The 21,722-nt window shown below is 35.0% G+C and overlaps 1 protein-coding gene across 1 annotated transcript in view; it reads left to right on the top strand.

Moving 5' to 3' along the window:
• Positions 1 to 21,722, top strand: part of MMP16 (matrix metallopeptidase 16) — a 191,954-nt gene that overhangs the window by 152,919 nt on the left and 17,313 nt on the right. Inside the window, exon 7 of the mRNA XM_009276043.2 lies at positions 12,630 to 12,768. Within this exon, the coding sequence (XP_009274318.1) occupies positions 12,630 to 12,768 (139 nt within the window). The remainder of the gene's footprint in view (positions 1 to 12,629; positions 12,769 to 21,722) is intronic.

Here is a 21,722-nt window from a genome sequence, read left to right as displayed (position 1 = left end):
TTAGTAATTTTTTTATAATAAAAAATGCCCAATTTTCTTATCTTTCCATTGTGCAGAACGCACCATTGCTCCATGAACTCATGGAACAAATTGACTTTTATGTGAACTCCCTATGGGTACAGGCAACAGACCTGGGTTCAAGAAAATTTACAGATGGTTTTGTAGGCTCAAAGTGCAATTACTACTGGGGAAATAAAGAGTCAACTGCTCTGTAAAGGCCTAATGTTCATCCTGTGGATGAAGGGGTTTGTGCAGCACTTCATGTGCATGTGCTGTTACCTACAGAGCATTAGAGGGAATGTGAGCATTCCAGAGATTCCTGGCTGCAAGCCTAGATTTGATGTCTTTAGAGGTCTTTATTGTGCCTCTTTTATGGCTGTCTGTTTGTTTCTTCATATTGGATCATCATCATGTGGCAATGGGAACATTTCATAGAGTCGCAGCCATTTTAGTTATTTGCACAAAATCAGAATGAATTGAAATGCTGAATTCAGTTAGGAATACAGAAACCCACCCAAAGGGAGATAGTTATTTTTTCTTTTTTTTTAATTGAATGATCAGTTGGCATAGATAAAGCATTGATAACATGACTCTCATACTGGAGTTGTTACCGTTAATATGTCCTGGGACACATCAGAAAAGCAATAGCACTGCGCAATATCATCTCCAGCTTCACCATGGTGCAAGGTCTGTAGCTGTCAGACTTGTAATCCAAATAGATACACTGGACAAGTTCTGATGTGGAAGATTTTCCAGGAAAAGCCAAGGGCTCTTGGAAGTATATGATAGTGATATAGTACATGGTAATCTTCCACATAAGGCCCAGATCAACCTATGGTGCTGTTAAGGGTCTCTAAGATTGCTGAGTTTCATGGTTGATATAAGATCTAGTGTCACCCAGCCGCTGGTGGTAACCAAAGACTCTGTAGCATATTTAAAAAATATTCTGCATTACAGTTTTTCCTTGAACTGAAAGTATTCTAGAGATACTTACAGGTTTTGATTGCTTCAGAGTAGTTTTGAAAGGTTAATGTATACAAAGAAAAGAAATGGATAAATGCCATTGCTACTGTCTACACAGGAAAAATAGAGAGGACAGATGGATATGCATCAAAAATTTTATAAAAAAGTTCACAAAATTTGGTAATGAAGAAATTATAAAATACATATTTGAATAAGACTGAAAGAATTAAAAGAAAAGATAATGAAAGAATCATTTACTGATGAGAACAGAGCTGTAACAAAATGAGGATATAATATTTCAAAATTAAATATTATCCAAATGTACATCAAAGTGTTCTTAAATTAATTACTTCCATAGAACACCAAATACTAATAGCAGTCTTGAGATGTTTATTTTGGAATGAATTTGTTTCATTCATTTAAATTTGTCAGTTTGAAATGTAGAGAAGATTTTTTTTTAAAAAACTGTTTTCATCTGCACTGGAAAGGGTGACAGCAATCATGTGCCCTTTGCAGTGGTGATGAAAGTAAGTTAGTTACTGCAGTTAGTTACTGCACTCATCTGAGCAGAGACAGGAAAGGGCCAGAATTTAAATCAAGACAAGTCTCCCAAAAGAGAACTATAGCCATGATTGTGGATGTCTCTGCAAGTAGGGTACGTTCACTACCTTCATTTAAAGAGGCCATTTCTCTGGCAGGTCTCTCTGAATTATACCAAGCCTGTTTCCTAAAAAAAAAAAAAAAAAAAAAAAAAAAAAATAAATTAATGGCTTCTTTTGGCATTTTTTTAAGCTTAAGATCTATTTTTAAGAGCTGATTTTCTTTGTGTGTCTGTGTATGTCTTATACATTCAATATTCAAGGAAGCACACAGAGTATTTCGATATACTAATAGTCAGCCAAATAGATGTCCAAAACCATTTCTGCACAGCAAATGACCAAACTGCATGAGGTCTTGGCTGAATATTTTGTTATATTTTGTTTAGGAAGAGGTAATGTAAGTTCACAGTATTGTGCACTTTTTTTCATATTTGCCTTGTAATATGCAAGATATTTAGCAAAAATTCAACATCCAATACCCAAAATGAACCTCACAGTTATAGTCTAAAAATATTAATAGTTTTTTATTCCTTTTATGTTGATGATTTTAGACAAAATAACACCTTTTTGAGATAGTTGAACAATGAATGTTGTCTTTCAAATGAGAAAAATATAGCACGAAAGTGATGTGCAGAATCTAGTCTAAATATGAATGGGTGTTTTTCAAAGTTTATTGAAGAACTGCAGAATTTTTGCATAGCTTGTTGTCAGACATAAAATATTACTCTTTGTGTATTGGAAATAAAATCAGAAATTCCTCAAATCTGCTGCTGAACATGGAAGTGTTTTGAATATAAAAAAACGCTGAGTGGGGAGCAATGCTTTTGCCCTTTCTTAAATACATTACCACAGAGGCAGCAGCAGCTTGGCTGAGGGGCTCAGCTTGTCCTGAGGTGGCTTCACTGGAACCGGCTGGAACCGGCTGGAACCGGCTGTGTCCAGCACGGGGCAGCCCTGGCCTCCCCCACAGAGGCTGCCCCTGCAGCTCCCCCTGCCAGCACCTGGGCACTGACACCCCATACAAGTGGCCAAAGTATGCATTAGAGAAAGAGTAAAAGAAGGAAGCTTACAGAGAAAAGAAGAAATTCAAAGGCAGAATATAGGAGGAGAAACTCTGCATCTTGGATCTACTACTGTGCAGCACTAGAAGTGGGAAAACTGGGATGCAGCTGGTAGTACTTTATTAAAATTACTACAGAAAGTCAGGAGAGGTTTCAGAGGGATTACCAATGTTTTGGTTATTCGACCATACTTTAGAATTTGATGTTGAATGCAAAGGAGCTATTTTTGCTCCAGCTTCAGTGATAGTTCCTCTTGTTACATCCTGTTGTCCTGGTGGTGCATAAACCAAATTTGGGATGAGCAAGAGTGCACATTACAATTTTCTTGTGTATAGTGTTTGTGAAGGAGATCTATACAGCCGTTTATAAATGAGGGGGAAAAGAGGAGGTTTCTCTTGTGAAGAGAGTTGGAGTGTATATGGAGTGCCATAGCCCTTTGACTCCTTTGGAAAAAGAAATGTTATTTTTCATATTTTCCCTAATCTTTGAAGCCTAATTTCTGGATTACTGTACCTTTTTTTTTAAAGCATAGCTATAGATTTCAGCATGAGCAATGAAAAACAGTTTTGCACATATCTCAAATGAGCAAAAGAAGCTATTCAGGTCTATAGTTAGGACTCAGAATATGAAGCCAAGAAGGTAGATTTTAATATAAACAGAGCCATTTTTGACCTTGAATAAACTACTTGACTTGACTTTACTTTGTCAGTTACATATAGAAAAACAGATAAGAACAGATACTAGAAAAAATATATGCTACTCCTTAGCAAAGATTTCCTCGATAAAATCACTAGATAGTTTTTCCACTTGAAGATGTATTTACACCAGTGAACTTTTCATGTCAGTGGCTTAGCTGAAGACAAACACTTTAAAGCGGGCTCCGTGTAGTACTTCCCATAAACAACAAATGGGTAAGTTTACCAGTTTTTTATTTGCTCCTACTCTGAGTCACAGCAGTTAGTTCTTTTGCTCATGGTGTTGGTTAGCATTAACATGTTGTTAAGAAGAAAATCATAAGAAACAATGGCTTTAATTGTCTGGAGGAATGCTTCAATGTCTGATTAGATGCCAATAATAAATGGTAATTAACAGTGGATAATAAATTGCATCAAGGAAGTACATTCCTTGTTTAGGAACATAAAGAAGCAACAGAACTAGCAATAGCATTTGGTGATGTTTTTGCATCCCTTTGTTTTGAATCCAGTGAGTTGGTCTCGTCTCCAGTGAGGAGATGATCAGATTCAGGATCTCAACATAGGAGGTGTTGAGGTTTTCCTGAGGGGTGTTAAGTGCTCTGACTTCTCACAGTGGTTCTCAGACCACATTTTTACCCTATTACAACCATGCTGTTGTCTCAGCATCTTTCTCTTAGGAAAGATGAATTGTTTCTAGAAGTTCAAATAAGTCATCTTCAATGCATTATACATTCATCTGTTAATGAACGGATAACAGTCCTTCATAGTTTTAAAGGAGCTTGCTTTGTTCTTAATGTGAATCAGCTTAATAATAAGCTGAGCTAAAGTTCTGTGTGTGTATAGAGTAGTCCATTTAGTTAATTGTTTCCTAAAATGAGCTCGATTAGCAGCATCCATTTAATGTCTGATTCCAGTCTCACTAGAGCCAATTGTTTTCTGCTGTGGAATTAAGCAGGAACTGAAGTAGGGCTAATCTGTAAGTTTCCTTGCAAATTCTATATTGAAAAAAAAATGCAAAACAGAAAAGAAAGATAATTTCAGCAATCATTCTCATAGCTGAATTGTGCTAATATTTTTTCTACATTTAAATCTCCTGGACTGTAACTTCTTTTTTTCTGCTCCATGAAAATTATTTCACAGAAAGTTGCTCAAAAATATTTTATTCTTTTTTTGCCTATTCTGTGCAGTGGTGTCCTTTGAATTAAATGCTATAAATTCCAAATTTGGAATGTTGAAAATGGATGTTATTAAAGAAATAATGGGATTCCCCAAATGAGTAGGAACAAAGCCTTTAATCCCACATGCTGCAGGCCCAGTATTACCATCATTGAGATCCCCTGGTGAAATTCATATGAACTGATGAAGTAGATGTGGAAAAGTGCCTTTTCAGATCAAGATTTTTAAAAGGATGTTCCCGATTTATTTTGACTTAGATACAATAAATATACCTTGCATTTCCTAAATTCTGGAAGTTTCTTAATACTCCCATAAAGGCGTGTAGTAGGGGAACTTCATTCTCTCCTGAATCACAGTCTTGAAATATAGTCTGCAGGTTCTGTCCTCTGGTAACTTTCTGTGCACACAACTGGAACTCTTCTTTCTCTGTAAGAGAATAATTTAAAGTTACTAAACAGCTTAGTATATTATTTACCACTGGCTTTTTTTTGCAATAATCAGATGGGAAAAAATTAGAAGGATACTCATTTGTCTGAATGTTTCAGTCTGCTGCTCCTGCTTTGCATAGCTGCTGGGTATGCTTAATCTTCCATTGACAAAGGCTTGCTTTTGCACATGGTCAGAGGTAGCTTATGGGAGAAGACATGACCCAATGTGAAATCTTGATGTATTTTGTCAATAATATTAAGCTACAGTATTAACTGGAATTCAACATTTGATTAACGTTGATTTAGGGCCGAAGTATTATGTTTATTTGCCTTTTTTTTTTTTAAATTAAATAGGCCAAGCAGTGATCCTGTGGAACGCAACCATAGTAAAACTTCTCTCTCTAGCAGCTGTAGATATTAAATTTTTCAGTTTTGCATCTCATTCCATCTTTTGGTGGTGGAATACCCTTAACAGCACTATATATATACTTTAATATCAAGTCGGTGTCAGTATTGACTGAGAGAAATTCACACAGAGATATTTGCTGTACAATGCAAGGGTATTTCACAAATTACTGGGGGTTTCACCCACATTTTTATAATCATCGTCAAAATATTATAATTTACATTTGTGATTTGTCCTTGTTTTCCACCTATCCCACTGTCTGCCTTAAATCTTTTCCTGCCTTGTGTACCTACAGTGAGTTTTAAGATTCCTTGTAAGACCAGCACAAAACCTAACTTCTGCTAAAGTCAGCTTAATCCTCATCTCCAAGTAGTTACAAAAGTTACCACCTGAAAGGTTTCCAATTTTTTCTTCTTCATAGGTCTTTGTAGATTTTTTAGAATGTCTATCACATTGGGCAGTCTTTCTGTTTTTAGTGGATATCATTTGGACCTCTGAGTCAGTGTCACATGTCGTTACAGAATTGCAGATAGAGTTCATTAGGTATAAAATAAAGGGCAGAGCTCTAGAGATTTTGTAGCAAATTAATGTTTTATTGTTGGCAATGGTTGTTGGTCCAGAGACGCAGGAGAAAATGAGGTGCTGAGAGAAGATAGCTCCATTAATTTTGCACTAAAAACTCCACTAGTTTGTGTATTATGGATGAACTGAAATATCTGGAGATTATTTTTAATTATCCTACCCATCAGTTGTGTCCCTTAAGGAACCTGAAAGATGTTTAAGGTGAGAATAAATACTGAAATTGAAATTAATTATTCCTAGGAGTACAGATTTAAATGTTCATTTGAAAAAAAAAAAAAAAAGAGATGGCAACAATGCTTACCAGCATCAAATAGAAATAAATAAAAGGAAAGTTACAATCTTTTTGGTTTAGAAACTTTGCTAAAAGAGCTCATAGAATCAAACATGAAGAACAATTTAACACAATCATCACTAAAAAGCTAAAATGGGTTTGTTGTAAGATTAGGAGGAGACTGTATCTAAAAATGAAGTATGAAAATTATGCATTATGAGCCAGATCTTTTTTACTTTAGTACACTATTCCATTCAAGGTTCTCCAAGTAGTTAAAAAGAAGTGCTTTTATGAGGAAGGTATTTGCTATGATCATACACAATGTACTATATTTTAGTCCCTTCATCTAATCACTGGGTTACATATCCACAGGAAAAAATAGCTAGAGCATTTACTGACAGTGTAGAATGATTTATCTATTATCTATAACGTCTGTTCAGGTTTTTTTCCTCTAAAAAGCTTTATTGTCTTTTTTTCTCAGAAGTATCCCATCTTCTAAATAAAACAAATGTCATTAACACTCAATTTGAATCCTACTATTACTCTTTATCCATAATAGTGTTTCTGAAACAGCTTACATTCTCTCCTTACTCGGTGCCCATTTTCTGATTCTTAGATATATTGATCACTTTTCAATTCCATTTTGATTTTTGTTTGTTTGTTTGTTTCAGTTCTCCTTTTTGAACTGGGAATTTTAATTCACTTAGTATGTCTATAGTCATAATATTTAATGATCCATTATTATATAAGATCCCAGCTGCACAGGAGTGATCCATATATTTGGAGCTATTGGGTAACTACAGATGTTTACAAAAAGGTATTTGCTAGCCAGCAAGCAAAGGCACTAAAAGCTATGCATTCAATATATGTGTTTGTCAGGCTTGGAATTGGAGTGCATGTGACAAGTTATGTGTTCAACCTGTCTGCAGGAGTTAATGTGTTTTGGGGAAATAAAATAATTAAAAGTATATTTAGCCAACATAGTGGAAAAGACAAACAGTTTTTCAATACACAGTATTTCTCAAAAGAGACAAAATTGTGTTTATTCATTATAACCAAATACACTGAGATGTGTTTTGTCAGAGAAACTGTTTTAAGCTCTTTACTTCAAGTGTAAGAGCTTTCTTAGAGTGAATACACTTTCTCTTGGACTATGCCTCTTTCGAATTTCAATAATAGCTGAACTATGTTGAAAACACATTTTCAGTAATTGTACCTGTTTATCAAAATGCAGATGATAAAATTATAACTTTGTTTAAGACAAATTAAGTACATTTAGTTCTATGTGCTGAAATGATCCAATCTTTCTATAAGCAGAGCCTATCCCATCTGATACCTCAGAAAGATCCTTGGCATGCTTTACAGACACATGCTAGAGTTTCTTAGCTTGAGTTCCAGAGTTTGAACTCTGGCAGTCTAAAACCATTGAGTCCAGTATGTTCATAGGAAAGTCAGCCAGGAAAATTCAATTTACATAAACAAATTATTCTATCAACCTCTGCCAACACCTACCTTGCCCAATCATATAAATGATCCAGACTTCCAGTTTTGCTCTCAGACATTTCCAGATATTTGCTGATTCTTGTCGGTCTGGCTATCTCTAAAAATATATCTATTGGCAAATCATGTGCCTGCTTCTGTCTGTTTAAATAAGACCATAAAAATGCTAAAATTATACATTTCCAAAATTTTAGTTCTGTGGAAACCTGTAGGGTCCTTACTGATGAGCAATACCCCATTGTTCATGATTATTGCAATGGCATTTAAATCTACTGAAAATAGAGCAGGAAAATAAGGAGTCTATGGGATTCCATCAGCAGAAGAGAGAGCATGGTATGTTATGTTCACAATTATGCTTCAGAATGGAATATTTAGACATTAAAGGCAATGGCACAGGAAGATCTTATTTCAAGCCACAGATCCTTTATCCTTAATATTGGCCAAATGTGTTACAGTATAGAAAGTTTTCCTGAAAACAAGCAGAAGGATTCAGTCTACAAGGTGGTTTTAATATGAAGCAACAAAGATCTTGGATTAGGTCTTGCAGTCAAAGTGCTGCTATTCTTGGTGATAAAGAAAAAGAAATAAAGTGAATGAAGGCTGAACACCAGCGAACAGCTGTGACTGTTGCTGATTGCTTATGGCTTTTCACACTGTGGGTTGTTAAATTGTCACACACATTTCTGCAGATGGCTATGGATGCTCTAAGTTTGCATGTGCTAAAGAAGGAATCCAAAGGAGTAAAAGTCCATCAAGTGCTATTAATCACAAAATTATCGCGCTTGGTTCAGGAGGTCCCTGAACCACAAGTGATGGGTGACTGAGAGAGTGTATCAAAGAGGTGTCCTTGCATGATCCCTTTGTTTTTATTGTCATAGAATAGAATAGAATAGAATAGAATAGAATAGAATAGAATAGAATAGAATAGAACAGAATAGTGCGGTTGGAAAGGACTTACAACGACCATCTAGTCCAACTTCCTGACCACTTCAGGGCTGAAGTCTTATCTGTTAATTTGCTAGTGACTCCACTGGAGATAGGATACAGGCCTAGATGAACCCTGATATGGCCCTGTGATGGTCATCCTTATGATTTTATGTTCTTTGCATTATGACAGGTTGAACTCAGGAAACAAAAAGTAGAGAATGGACGGGATTTCTCTCACTTGCATTTAGATGCCCACTTTGTACTTTGCAGACACCTAAACAGGAGTCAGGTTTCTAGATTCCCTTTATAATCAGTGTAGAGAAGTAAACAACCAAGTGAAGCTTACCTTAGAATGTCTCTATGAAGGACCTTTATTGTGCCAGGTTCGGTGATTCATTTCTAAACAGATTTTTACATTGTAGACATATAAATCTCATCAATTCTACTTATGTAACTCACTGAACACTAATCTAGTCATATTAGTACAGAAGTAGTAGTCTCATTTCTTTGTAGAATTTGGGAAGTAACAAGTTACATATTAAAAAAAGCAAAGATCTTGAAGATTCATGATTTTTCATTATAATATTTTAGACACCATTTCTATTGGAAGTGTCTCTAAAATGACTATAGGATAGAATGGGGATCTTCTGTAATCAGTCTCAGGTGAAAAGGCCTGTGCCAGTTCAGGATGGGTATGTATACACAGTAACACCCTGCTGAATTAAATTCTTGTCAGATACCTTGAATTATTTCTTGTTGAAAGCTTATGGATACATAGTATTGACATTGTTATATATATATATATATATATTTAAAAACAAATTCCTGGGGCTATGCTGCATGAATCAAACATTCCAGCTTTGCCATAATTGTATTATTGTGAAGATTTTAGTTGTGGTATAGCAGGGCATATTATTGGTTTGCTAAGGAATTTGAGCAAAAACTAAATAAGAATAGTCTCACTATTATGCTGCAAATCACTAATATTAAATATGAAATACACAATTTGACATACAACTCAATACCAAATCTGCAGAATATAATTTTATTGGTCTTGTTATCAAAATGAGTTAATGCAAATATATTCCACAAATCACTAAGGTCGAAACATAACTTATTCTCAAGAAGAGGATCTTTGTTGACTTGTTGATTTTACACGTTTTGTTGCACTGTGAACTCTGTTCATTATAGAGTCAGTTTCTTTCAAGAATACATGTTTAGTCTCTTTACTGAGGTCATTCCACTGACACTTTGACATTATACCAGAAATCACTATGATGGGATAGTACTAGCCCAAACTAAAATGACTGCTTGCTACTCTGGCCACATCTATCTTAACACTTGGAAGTTTGTGAACTATTGAATATAGCCATGACCATTTAAAGTTTGGGTGGGTTTTTTTGTTTGTTTGCTTTGTTGTTGGTTTTTTTTAGGAAAAAAAAAAGTCAATAGAATTGATTAAATATTTATCAATGTAGTTTAATTCTGATCAAAAGAAGATTATTCCTGTCATTAGAATTACAGGAATCCTTCTCTTGTAACACAGTAATGTGATTTGCAAGATCTGCTTTGGTGTACTAGCTGCAAGTTGAGATTCATTAGCCAACCTAGAATGTTATAAGCTTCATCTATAGCACTGATGTCCAGATTTTCCAGAGTATATGTGTTGTATTGGGAAACTCCTGAAAGCCTGAACATTTCATTTATGGCCTTTGTTCAATGAAGTGATTATGTGTGTATTTATGTCCTTTTTTATTCAGCTAAGTAGTCAGCCTTTGTTCAGCTTTAAATATCTTGCGTATTTTGTAGCCACAACTTGATCAATGTCCTTCTGAGTTGGTGGAAATTTTATGACAGCTGGATATGTTCCCTCCTGTAACTAAACATTGTTTTCTAAGACGTGCTTTTGCAACCAAATTCAGACAAATAAAAAGGGTTATCTCTATCTTGGAGTGAAGAAAGACAAGATTGGAATATTCCATTGTACTGAAGATAGTGACAGATATCACAAAGACTGCAGTTTTAAATCACTGCAGCTTGCTACTTGTTTGTCCTTTTTTTAAACTTTAATAACTGATCTCTGAGATATTGCCTGGCTTTTGAGGGTTTTATAGAAATTTGGGGAGGACAAAGAACTGTTTGGCCTGTTGAGACTTATCATTACATCATTCCTCCCTAAGTCATTTCTAGATTGATGATGCCTAAAAAATCTGACCTGAAAATGAATTTCAAGCATTTATTACTGTTTCAATGAAAAAGTACTTCCAAATGTCTGCTTTGAGGATATTCCCCCTAATTGTAATTTTTCAAAGCCTTCTTGTCTTATCTACAGTCTATAATAAAAAATAACAGAAGTTGGCATTATCTGTTCCAGCATTCAGAACACATGCTTCAGTTAGGCCTTCCTAAATACTTGTATCTCTAAGTTGTATTCCCCCACTTTTGCCAGTTCTCTTACTGGAATTTAGTTAATTAATCCTAAAAAAATTGCTTTGCTGACCTTCCTTAAATGTTATAATACATCTTACAATCAAAAAACAATGAAAGCTAAAAATAAGAATCTAATCAGGTAAGAATAGTGCAACTGTGTTACACTAGCAATGAAATAGCTAGACATGAAAAAATGTGAGGGATTTTAGTAATATTATTTCCAGACAATTGCAACTTTTCAACATAATATTTTTCAGGTTGTGTAAGCTATTTGAACTTTTTTTAATACTAAAGTTCTCAGAAATCTGGGACTCAAAACAACTCTTTCAATTTTAGACTCATTTATGCACATGATTAAAATGTATTTTTTTATATAGATTGAGCTGTTTTGTATTTGTATGGCTAATACTTTTTGTGGAGATTTATAAATTGTTGAGTCATTGGAAAGACAAACAATAAAAGAGAGCTGTGATCTCAGGTTTGGAAAGATGATGAATACAGTTCATCATAAGCCTGCTCCTGCAAAGTATTAATCTTCTCTCTAAGCTGTGCCAGTTCCCATTAGAGCACAGATCTGTTTTGCTTGGCAAGTTGACCTATACAGAAAGAAGGCTGAACTGCCATGTAAAACTGTGACAGATATCTCACAGAATAACACTTTCTTTATCATTTAAGGGGCTTTGTTTTATATAATATTAATGCTGTAAAAATGTGTGTGAAAAGTTAAATACTTGGTTACCCCATCCTTCATCTCTAAATATTGGATGAACTGGAACTGTTGCTGTTACAAGAGCTGAAGAGGTACAACAATGACATCTTTATCAACACCCACCTGATGTGTCACATACTCATTTCTCAACTTGAACATTCCTCATTCCTCAACAATGCAACTTCCGTATGACTCTCACTTAAAGCAATAGCATATCCCACAGGGAGAAGCCATTTTAAATGACAACAAGCTAAGAGAAATTTACTAGGACACTGGATTTAGCACCTATAACTGGCTGTAATATTAACCATTCTACTTAATATCACACGGAAAGACTGCAAATCTTCACTACAGTAAAGTTGTCATCAAAGTGTAGTTCTTATCAGACTGATGTAGTAATGTTACAGCTATATCTATCAACCTTTCACTGTTAGCAGCCACTGCAAAAAAATGGCTTGCAGAAACAGTTGATCTTCAAAGCCTGTCTGTAGTCCCATTATATTAGGCTTACACATATGCATATGGTTCGGTCTAAAAGTACTTGTAGTCACTCCACAAATTTTAAGTTGGCCCCTGATAGGATTGATGTTGAGAAAGTCACATCATCTCATCTCATACAGCATACTGTATGTTCTGCTGAAGGCTATCTACACCAAACACACAGTTCACATGGGTAGCTTATTCCCACCTCAGGGAACAACTAGTTCTGACACATTTGTAATGTGTGGATGTGACACAAATGCAAACACAAACATGGTTATGCAAACAGCAAAAGGTCATGCTCTAAAAATGCTAGGATAGGCTGTTCAGTATTTTCAAGACAGCAACTGAACACATATAAATGCCTCAAAGCATAGTAAGAGACGTATATTTGGTTTCCAGGATCAGTGGTTTTGGCGAGTCAGAAACAACAGGGTGATGGATGGATACCCCATGCAGATTACCTACTTCTGGAGGGGACTGCCTCCCAGCATTGATGCAGTTTATGAAAACAGTGAGGGGAATTTTGTCTTCTTTAAAGGTAAGGAAAGAAGAAAAGTAAGATTTTGTGTAACACTTTCAGCTGTGATGATTTCTTTGAACATATCTTGCTTATTTTTACTAATGATTTGTAAATCATGTTGCAAATTGGTAGATAAATGAAAAGTATGTGAGTTACGTTTTCTCATTTTGGCAACTGCAGCTTTAATTTATGATTACTCTTCAGAGTATCAGATCATTTACTCTTACATATTCAGTAAAAATTTGGAAGTATAAATAACAGACATAGCAATGCAATGATCTACTATGAAATCCTTTTTGAAAAATGTGGATTAGGAAGCAAGAATGAACACAGCTCCTTTTTTTTTTTTTTTTTTTTTTTTTCTCTTTGCTCTTCTTCCTTTTTACAAATGAAATTTGCATATATTTAAATGGCATCTGTGCTACATATATGTCACTGTACTGCCCTGTACTTATTTCATCTGAAAACTGTGATGTTGGGAATTGGTGGGGAAAATAAATATCTTTTTCATATATGTGTATTTAGTATTTTTAAAGAAGCATAAACTCCAGAATATATGTTGTATGGATTGAATCGTTGCTAATCATTCTTTTCAAAGTTTCACTCCAGGCATCAGTCATTCTTCAAAATTAAAGTTCTTGAACATGCATCTAATATAGATTTAATGAGAATGTTATTCTATATGTTAAATAAATACCCATTTAGCAACAAAGAGTGAAAACCATGTAAAGTATGTTTTATAAAATAATAATTTGGGAGAAGAAAGAAGAAACTGAACAGATATGTGAAAAATTATTCAGCTATTTAGTGTTGCGAGTGATTCACTTGTTAACTCATTACAAGAAAGTAGAAACTTTTTTTTAAGTTGGTATATCAAAAATGAATTCATTTTTACAAGTGGAATCATTAACAGGGAGATAGAAATAATATTTCATTCACTATGGAAACATCATCTTGGGAATGTTAAATGGAAAAGGTTTAATAACATGCAGAAACACTGCATAACAGTACAATGAAGATGAAGTTTATGTTTTGCTAATAGGGAAATTGTATTTTTTGTGTGAATCGTAAAGAAAATTACATTCCCTATAGTACATTTTCTATTTACATTACTTCAATACAGCATATGCTTTTACTTCTGTTGCCATAAAATAAACTTCATGTCATAAACTCTGGGAAGTTGATAAGATCAGGAATCATGATCAAAGTATCTCCAAATCTCCATCCCTCTGCTTGATTTTTGGGTCCATGGGACATGGGAGGATACAAATATTATTCTGTAGATATTCCTTTGCTCATCACAGCTACATAGAGCAAAGGAACTACCCTGTGCATTCCGGACCTCTACCTTGATAATGCTGGGATCCATTACCTGAGCATCAGACAGAAATGATCAAGCTTAGTCTTATACATGCTTTCTTTTCCTTCCCAGTGACCTCAAAAAATGTTTTATCATTATTTAACTCTTCACCCAATGCTGACTGACTCCTGTTAGGTCTTAGAGGAATGGGTTGATTCAGTAGTCTGTAGGTTATAGATAAGAAAAAACAGAAGGAGGAGAGGAACTTCTCTATTTTCTACCTGGGAAATTAAATAACAGGATTAATTAAAGTAAGCAGAAGCAGCAGGATTGTGCTCTTAGAAGTCAGAATATTGTGTTCTTCCCCTTCCTCATCATCCCCAGCTTATGCCCTCTGATTTCAGACCAGATAGTTTTATGCTTTCTAGCTGATATCATATGATATTTGGCTTTTCTGTTGCAGGTATTTTTCCACCTGCTTTCTTTTCAAAGTCCCTTCCATTATTTTTCCAGTGACACTTATATTGTCCCATTGTTTGCCAAGGGCAAAAGTCCTTATATTTCCTTGTGCAATTTTTCTGAATTTTTGCTTCTCTGCCACTTCCTCTTCATGATTTCTAATATCTAGCTGATGGTGTTTGTCTATCAGTGTAATTCATGTTTTTCCACTGCCACAGAATCACTAGGTTCAGCTGAGTCTTTTGTACGTGTGCCCTTGAAAATTCCTATTAACCAAGAATCTCAGCTGCTTTGTGGAACATGATTGCAGAAGTCTATATAAATAGACTGTAGGTAACAATCATTGTCTTGTTTCTTCCATTCCCTCACATAATTTCTTCCTGGGAAGAGAGTATATGTCTTCTTCCCAAAGGTGCTAGAAATAGACAGGTTGATTGTTGCTAAGATGATGAGCAAGTAAAACATGTTATCCAGGTAGTGTGCTTTACCAATCTAAAACTGGTCAAACCAAGTAAGTTCTAGAAGGAGCTTTAAAACTCAAGTCTGGCATACAGATGTGTTTACAAAGCACATCTCTAAGCCAACATTTATGTCCATTATTCAGAGAAAAAATAGAAAAGATGGAGTGAGTGCCATCACAGAGCTTGGACTGGAATAATGTCACTATGGGCTCCTCTCAGAAAACATTTTCCAGATCACTTCATTTTAAGACTCGTCAGTTCTTCACAGCAGAAAAGTGTGGTGGTTGAGTGAAGACAGCATTTACTTGCAGATTTTTAAATAAAGTCTCCAAAACTTCTTCTCAAGGTATCAGTAACATCCAATGTCCTGTAAGGTATAGAGTCTTGAATCTCTGGTGTGTGCTGGAGAAACAGGTCAGGGTGTAAATATCCTCCTTCAGAATAGCCACTGCTGCTTCTGCAGATGCTCAAAGGAAAGTTCCAGGCACACCTTCCATCTCCATTGCTCTCTTTCACTCACTTTGGAGGCTTTTTTACTAGTGAAACAGGGCCTCCTGTGACTCACTGGTATTTCACTCCTGTTTTCATACTTATGGAGCAATAGCTCTACTCTCTGAGGAAGGTGAAGAAAGGAGTAAGCCAATTTACTCATCTGTGATTGCTAGTGAGTAATTGCCATCTTGCTTCTCCTTACATGCCTACACTGTCATAAGTTCAGGGTAAACAATATGCTGTTAGGCCAGTGACATTTTTAAGATGCACTCAGGATAGACCTTGCGTTGCGAACCATCCTGGATTGAAACATTCTGTTTATCTCTTTAGAAATCCACAAATCTCATTTATTTTCAATAATCTATGATCTATTTGATTTGTTTCAATCCTCACTTTTCAGGACAGCAAACATCAAATTTGAAACAGTTGATTTAAATTATAAAACAGGTTTAGAACTTTATTAATTTTTTTTATTAGCATTAGATTTTTCCTCCCTTTGTGTTTACAGTTGGATTCATGATATTAGTAGACTTCTTTACAGTAATAGAAATATAGATTAATAAAGGTATAAAAGTATTTAAAACCTAACATTTTTTAAAAATGGGAGCTATGTTGTAAAATATGAGCCATATGCAAATGATATAAGATGGCAGCTCAGGATAGAACATTTATTTATGAACCTTTGATACGTCTTTATAGCTTATGTTTTTGCTATGAGAAATGTAGTTATTAACTTGTGCTAATAAAATCTATCAGTATATTTATACCTATTTGACATTACTCTCCTGAGAATACTTGAGGAGCCTGTGAGATAATTCATAATGTGTTAGATGTCTATAGAAAATCAAGGTGAATCAAGTTCAAGATCAAGTGTCTTCTTTGGTTTTGAAATTTCATTGGTTTTGTTGTTTTTTTTTAAATTTTACCATTTTAACTTTTATTTCCTTTTTTTCTTTTTTTTCATTAATATTTATTTACACAAGGAAAAACAATTGTAAAAAATCAGTAGCATGCTTGCAGTGCAAAGTGATGCTTGCTCATTTCAGGTGGCTTAAGATACTTGGCCTGCCTCCTTGTGCCTCTTAATGCTCATAAAGTACATAGCAAACTGGTGGATGGTTGCTTATAAAAAGCAGATGTTTACATTCTTGTTATTATTCACTTCTGGTGTCCATGCTGAATGATAATAAGAAGATGGCACCAGAATGATACTTTTTTCTTTTTTTTTTTTTTTTTGATGAGGACATGTGAGTAGTAAAATTTATTCTGTGTACCTGTGGGAATTTATATGGTGCTAAAAAGAAATTTTCAAGCCATCTGCACTGTTGAATGTTATGGTAAACCAAATGTAGCAATAGAAAGGCTGCTGTAAAACTCATACTATCAGTGCCACCATCATAACTTTCAATTGCACTTATCCCACTGCTTGACAGTTTTATTTTGAAAAATAGATTTACTATAGTGTCAGATAATGGAGCAGAGAAATGACAGAAACTTAATATGGGAAACAGAGAATGAGAAAAAAAGGAAGCATGAATAGTAATTTGGGGATACTAGCAAGAAGACGCTTGGTCCTGGCTTGAAAGACCAAAATTAAGAGCAAGGATGACTGGAGAAAAAAACCTTCAGAATTAGATATTAAAATTTTAACTGGTTTCAACTGAATATAATTCCTAAAAATTTTGAGAATTTGTCTCATCACTGTAACACTTACAGTAATTATATGCTATATCCCACACAGGTCTTGCGCTACACACATGTCATAATTGCATATAACATGAAAAGAAACCCTTGGTTGCTGACAACCCGGGAGCACAACTATTGAGCATTTTGATTCTACAAAGGAAGAACTACAGTTGCTAAAAACTGCATAATTGTTTGCAGCAGTCAGTAGGTAGTCAAATAGTCTGAAGAATATCTGGAGTTAAATATTCAATATTTTAAGTGAAGCATAGCAATACAGATACCCTTTATTTCCAGTGATTTTGTTAGAATGTCAAAGATAGATGTTGAGAGACTTCAAATAATTGCAGTCACAGTTCATCCTTCTCAATTGTTTCCCTACAGTGATGATATTTAACAAAGCATTATTGCAAAAAATAAGACGTTGTGACTTTTTTATCACTTGTTTCATTCTCAGCTTGTGACCTTACCATTCTGCTTGTTATTATATTAGGTCTTACATTAGGGAATAAAACCAGAGAGATGAAACATTATGAAGGTTGGCCAGACTTCATGAAACGTGGTGCTTTATTCTCTGTGAGAATAATAAACCCACCACCCAGACCTTAAAAAACAACTTTGTAAAATAAACACAGTGGTGATTTCTGCCAAGGGCATAGGTTAGGACTCTGAACAAGCATTAGTTATCTATAAGAAGGATCAAAGTATAACTATTCTCGTTTTGTCATATATTCTTTATTTCCATTATAATCACAATTAATGAAGTGTATTGACTATTTACTAGTGGCAGTGGAATATGAGCTAAATGAAAGCATACTGACTTAAGCGTTTGTTTTTAATACATTTTAGAATACATAAATATAAATTAGAAATAAAAGGAGCTAATTCTTATCATAGTCAGGCATCATTTGCACTGATTTTCAGCTTTAATTCCTCCTAATATTTGGTTCTAAGTGTGAAAGCTTCTCATTTTTTCTGACGTTTTGGAAATCCTCTGATCAACAGCCACCCACTTTCTTCCAGCTGAGGGACAGAAGCTAAACAGAAAACAAACAAACAAAACAACAAAACCAACAACAAACTACCTAAAAAACCCTGAAACAAACAAACAAAAAAAACCCAAAGTGAAAACTGTCAGCCAGATGGAACATTTGGATTTCTTATATACAGTCCTTCCCATTAACAATCAACACAGTTGTAGCAGACTAAACATGTCTTCCAAAGCGAATGTTAAATACAATTCCCTCTAGTTAGAATCAATAGAAGTCTTGCCCACATATGTTAGAGCTCTCAATGCCCTACTGTCTCCATAAAATACAGTTAAATTTACCTTTTCTCTATTTACCCAGAAAGAATTTGCTTCTTCATAAGAAATTATGTGTGAGTAGTAAAATTTATTCTGTGTACCTGTGGGAATTTATATGGTGCTAAAAAGAAATTTTCAAGCCATCTGCACTGTTGAATGTTATGGTAAACCAAATGTAGCAATAGAAAGGCTGCTGTAAAACTCATACTATCAGTGCCACCATCATAACTTTCAATTGCACTTATCCCACTGCTTGACAGTTTTATTTTGAAAAATAGATTTACTATAGTGTCAGATAATGGAGCAGAGAAATGACAGAAACTTAATATGGGAAACAGAGAATGAGAAAAAAAGGAAGCATGAATAGTAATTTGGGGATACTAGCAAGAAGACGCTTGGTCCTGGCTTGAAAGACCAAAATTAAGAGCAAGGATGACTGGAGAAAAAAACCTTCAGAATTAGATATTAAAATTTTAACTGGTTTCAACTGAATATAATTCCTAAAAATTTTGAGAATTTGTCTCATCACTGTAACACTTACAGTAATTATATGCTATATCCCACACAGGTCTTGCGCTACACACATGTCATAATTGCATATAACATGAAAAGAAACCCTTGGTTGCTGACAACCCGGGAGCACAACTATTGAGCATTTTGATTCTACAAAGGAAGAACTACAGTTGCTAAAAACTGCATAATTGTTTGCAGCAGTCAGTAGGTAGTCAAATAGTCTGAAGAATATCTGGAGTTAAATATTCAATATTTTAAGTGAAGCATAGCAATACAGATACCCTTTATTTCCAGTGATTTTGTTAGAATGTCAAAGATAGATGTTGAGAGACTTCAAATAATTGCAGTCACAGTTCATCCTTCTCAATTGTTTCCCTACAGTGATGATATTTAACAAAGCATTATTGCAAAAAATAAGACGTTGTGACTTTTTTATCACTTGTTTCATTCTCAGCTTGTGACCTTACCATTCTGCTTGTTATTATATTAGGTCTTACATTAGGGAATAAAACCAGAGAGATGAAACATTATGAAGGTTGGCCAGACTTCATGAAACGTGGTGCTTTATTCTCTGTGAGAATAATAAACCCACCAGCCAGACCTTAAAAAACAACTTTGTAAAATAAACACAGTGGTGATTTCTGCCAAGGGCATAGGTTAGGACTCTGAACAAGCATTAGTTATCTATAAGAAGGATCAAAGTATAACTATTCTAGTTTTGTCATATATTCTTTATTTCCATTATAATCACAATTAATGAAGTGTATTGACTATTTACTAGTGGCAGTGGAATATGAGCTAAATGAAAGCATACTGACTTAAGCGTTTGTTTTTAATACATTTTAGAATACATAAATATAAATTAGAAATAAAAGGAGCTAATTCTTATCATAGTCAGGCATCATTTGCACTGATTTTCAGCTTTAATTCCTCCTAATATTTGGTTCTAAGTGTGAAAGCTTCTCATTTTTTCTGACGTTTTGGAAATCCTCTGATCAACAGCCACCCACTTTCTTCCAGCTGAGGGACAGAAGCTAAACAGAAAACAAACAAACAAAACAACAAAACCAACAACAAACTACCTAAAAAACCCTGAAACAAACAAACAAAAAAAACCCAAAGTGAAAACTGTCAGCCAGATGGAACATTTGGATTTCTTATATACAGTCCTTCCCATTAACAATCAACACAGTTGTAGCAGACTAAACATGTCTTCCAAAGCGAATGTTAAATACAATTCCCTCTAGTTAGAATCAATAGAAGTCTTGCCCACATATGTTAGAGCTCTCAATGCCCTACTGTCTCCATAAAATACAGTTAAATTTACCTTTTCTCTATTTACCCAGAAAGAATTTGCTTCTTCATAAGAAATTATGTGAAGAAGAATTTAGTTTCTTAAGTCTTGTGTTCCCACATCTACACTTTCCTTCTACTTCAGTATATCTGAATATGCAGCAAATACGTGGCTCAGTGGTGCTGTCATTTATAATGGCGTGTGCTCAACCCTTGTTCATTTTGGTATGACCTGATCTTGTTAGATAAATAGCTAATAGCTAAATTTGACTCATTGAATATGGCTGATAATGACCTATTCCTAACAATTGCTGTTACTTTTATTCCTTGTGAGGCACGGAGAAAGGTAATGGCATTACATACATCACAGCATATGCCTCTCAATGCTGTGCAACAGCTGTCATTTTGAATGATCCTCTGAAACAGAAATGAGCTGGATCAGTATCATTCAGTGGATGCCATCTGTTGTTCACACCATAAGCACCAACTAGTAAGGTCCAAAACACGACTTCTCTTATCGTTGCCTTTGAAACTGCCATTACCATCTGAAGCCTTCTGTGTCCAGTCATGTGAATTGGCAAAAGGATAAACCACATGGGAGAAGGGACAGTAAATGACTGAAGATGCTCACCTCTGTCATGATCAAACCCTATAAGTGCATTTTGTATGGAATCTCAGTAAAGGTAAATGACAGGTTAGCACAGACCTTAATCCCAATGGCTCTGTACATACTCATTCTTTGAACCCTTTCTTCCTTCAACTGGCAGGGGGGAGAAGATAGACCTGTTGAGCAAACTGTACTGTCTGTGCTTGGAAGTGGGTGACAAGCAGCTGTAAAGAAGTTCATAAAAAATTTACTCTGGAAACCCAGCATGGGAGGGACTGAAACTATATCCCCTCTCCTAATTAAAACTGATAAAATGAAACCATGCTTTAAATCACTACAATACAAACAGGGAGATTAAAAACACCTCACTTTAAAAAAACATTTAATACTACTGAGGGATAGCTAAAATATAAAACGACCTGCAAAACAGCTCTCCAGATTTTCCATCTTGGTGACTCTGGCATACACCTGATCCTAGATCTTTGGGGTAATATTACATTTACTCATGAAATATTTATACAGCACAGTGCCTTAACCTCCTAAGTCTGTGTAACAGCCTGACTAGCCTTACAGGTAAGTACAATGGCTAATACGAACAGCCATGGTTTTATCTCTTAGGATCTCTTTCCAAATGTGTTTGAACAAAATATATTTTCAAACTTTTCCCCTTATATTTTAAATATCATGGAATCATAGAATCATAGAATCATTAAGGTTGGAAAAGACCCCTAAGACCATCGAGTCCAACCGTCAACCCAACACCACCATGCCCACTAAACCATGTCCCTAAGTGCCGCATCTACACGTCTTTGAAATACCTCCAGGGATGGGGACTCAACCACTTCCCTGGGCAGCCTG

Source organism: Aptenodytes forsteri, unplaced genomic scaffold, assembly GCF_000699145.1.
Source record: "Aptenodytes forsteri isolate BGI_AS27 unplaced genomic scaffold, ASM69914v1 Scaffold433, whole genome shotgun sequence".
NCBI lineage: Eukaryota > Metazoa > Chordata > Aves > Sphenisciformes > Spheniscidae > Aptenodytes > Aptenodytes forsteri.
This window is presented reverse-complemented; position numbering and strand designations above follow the sequence as displayed.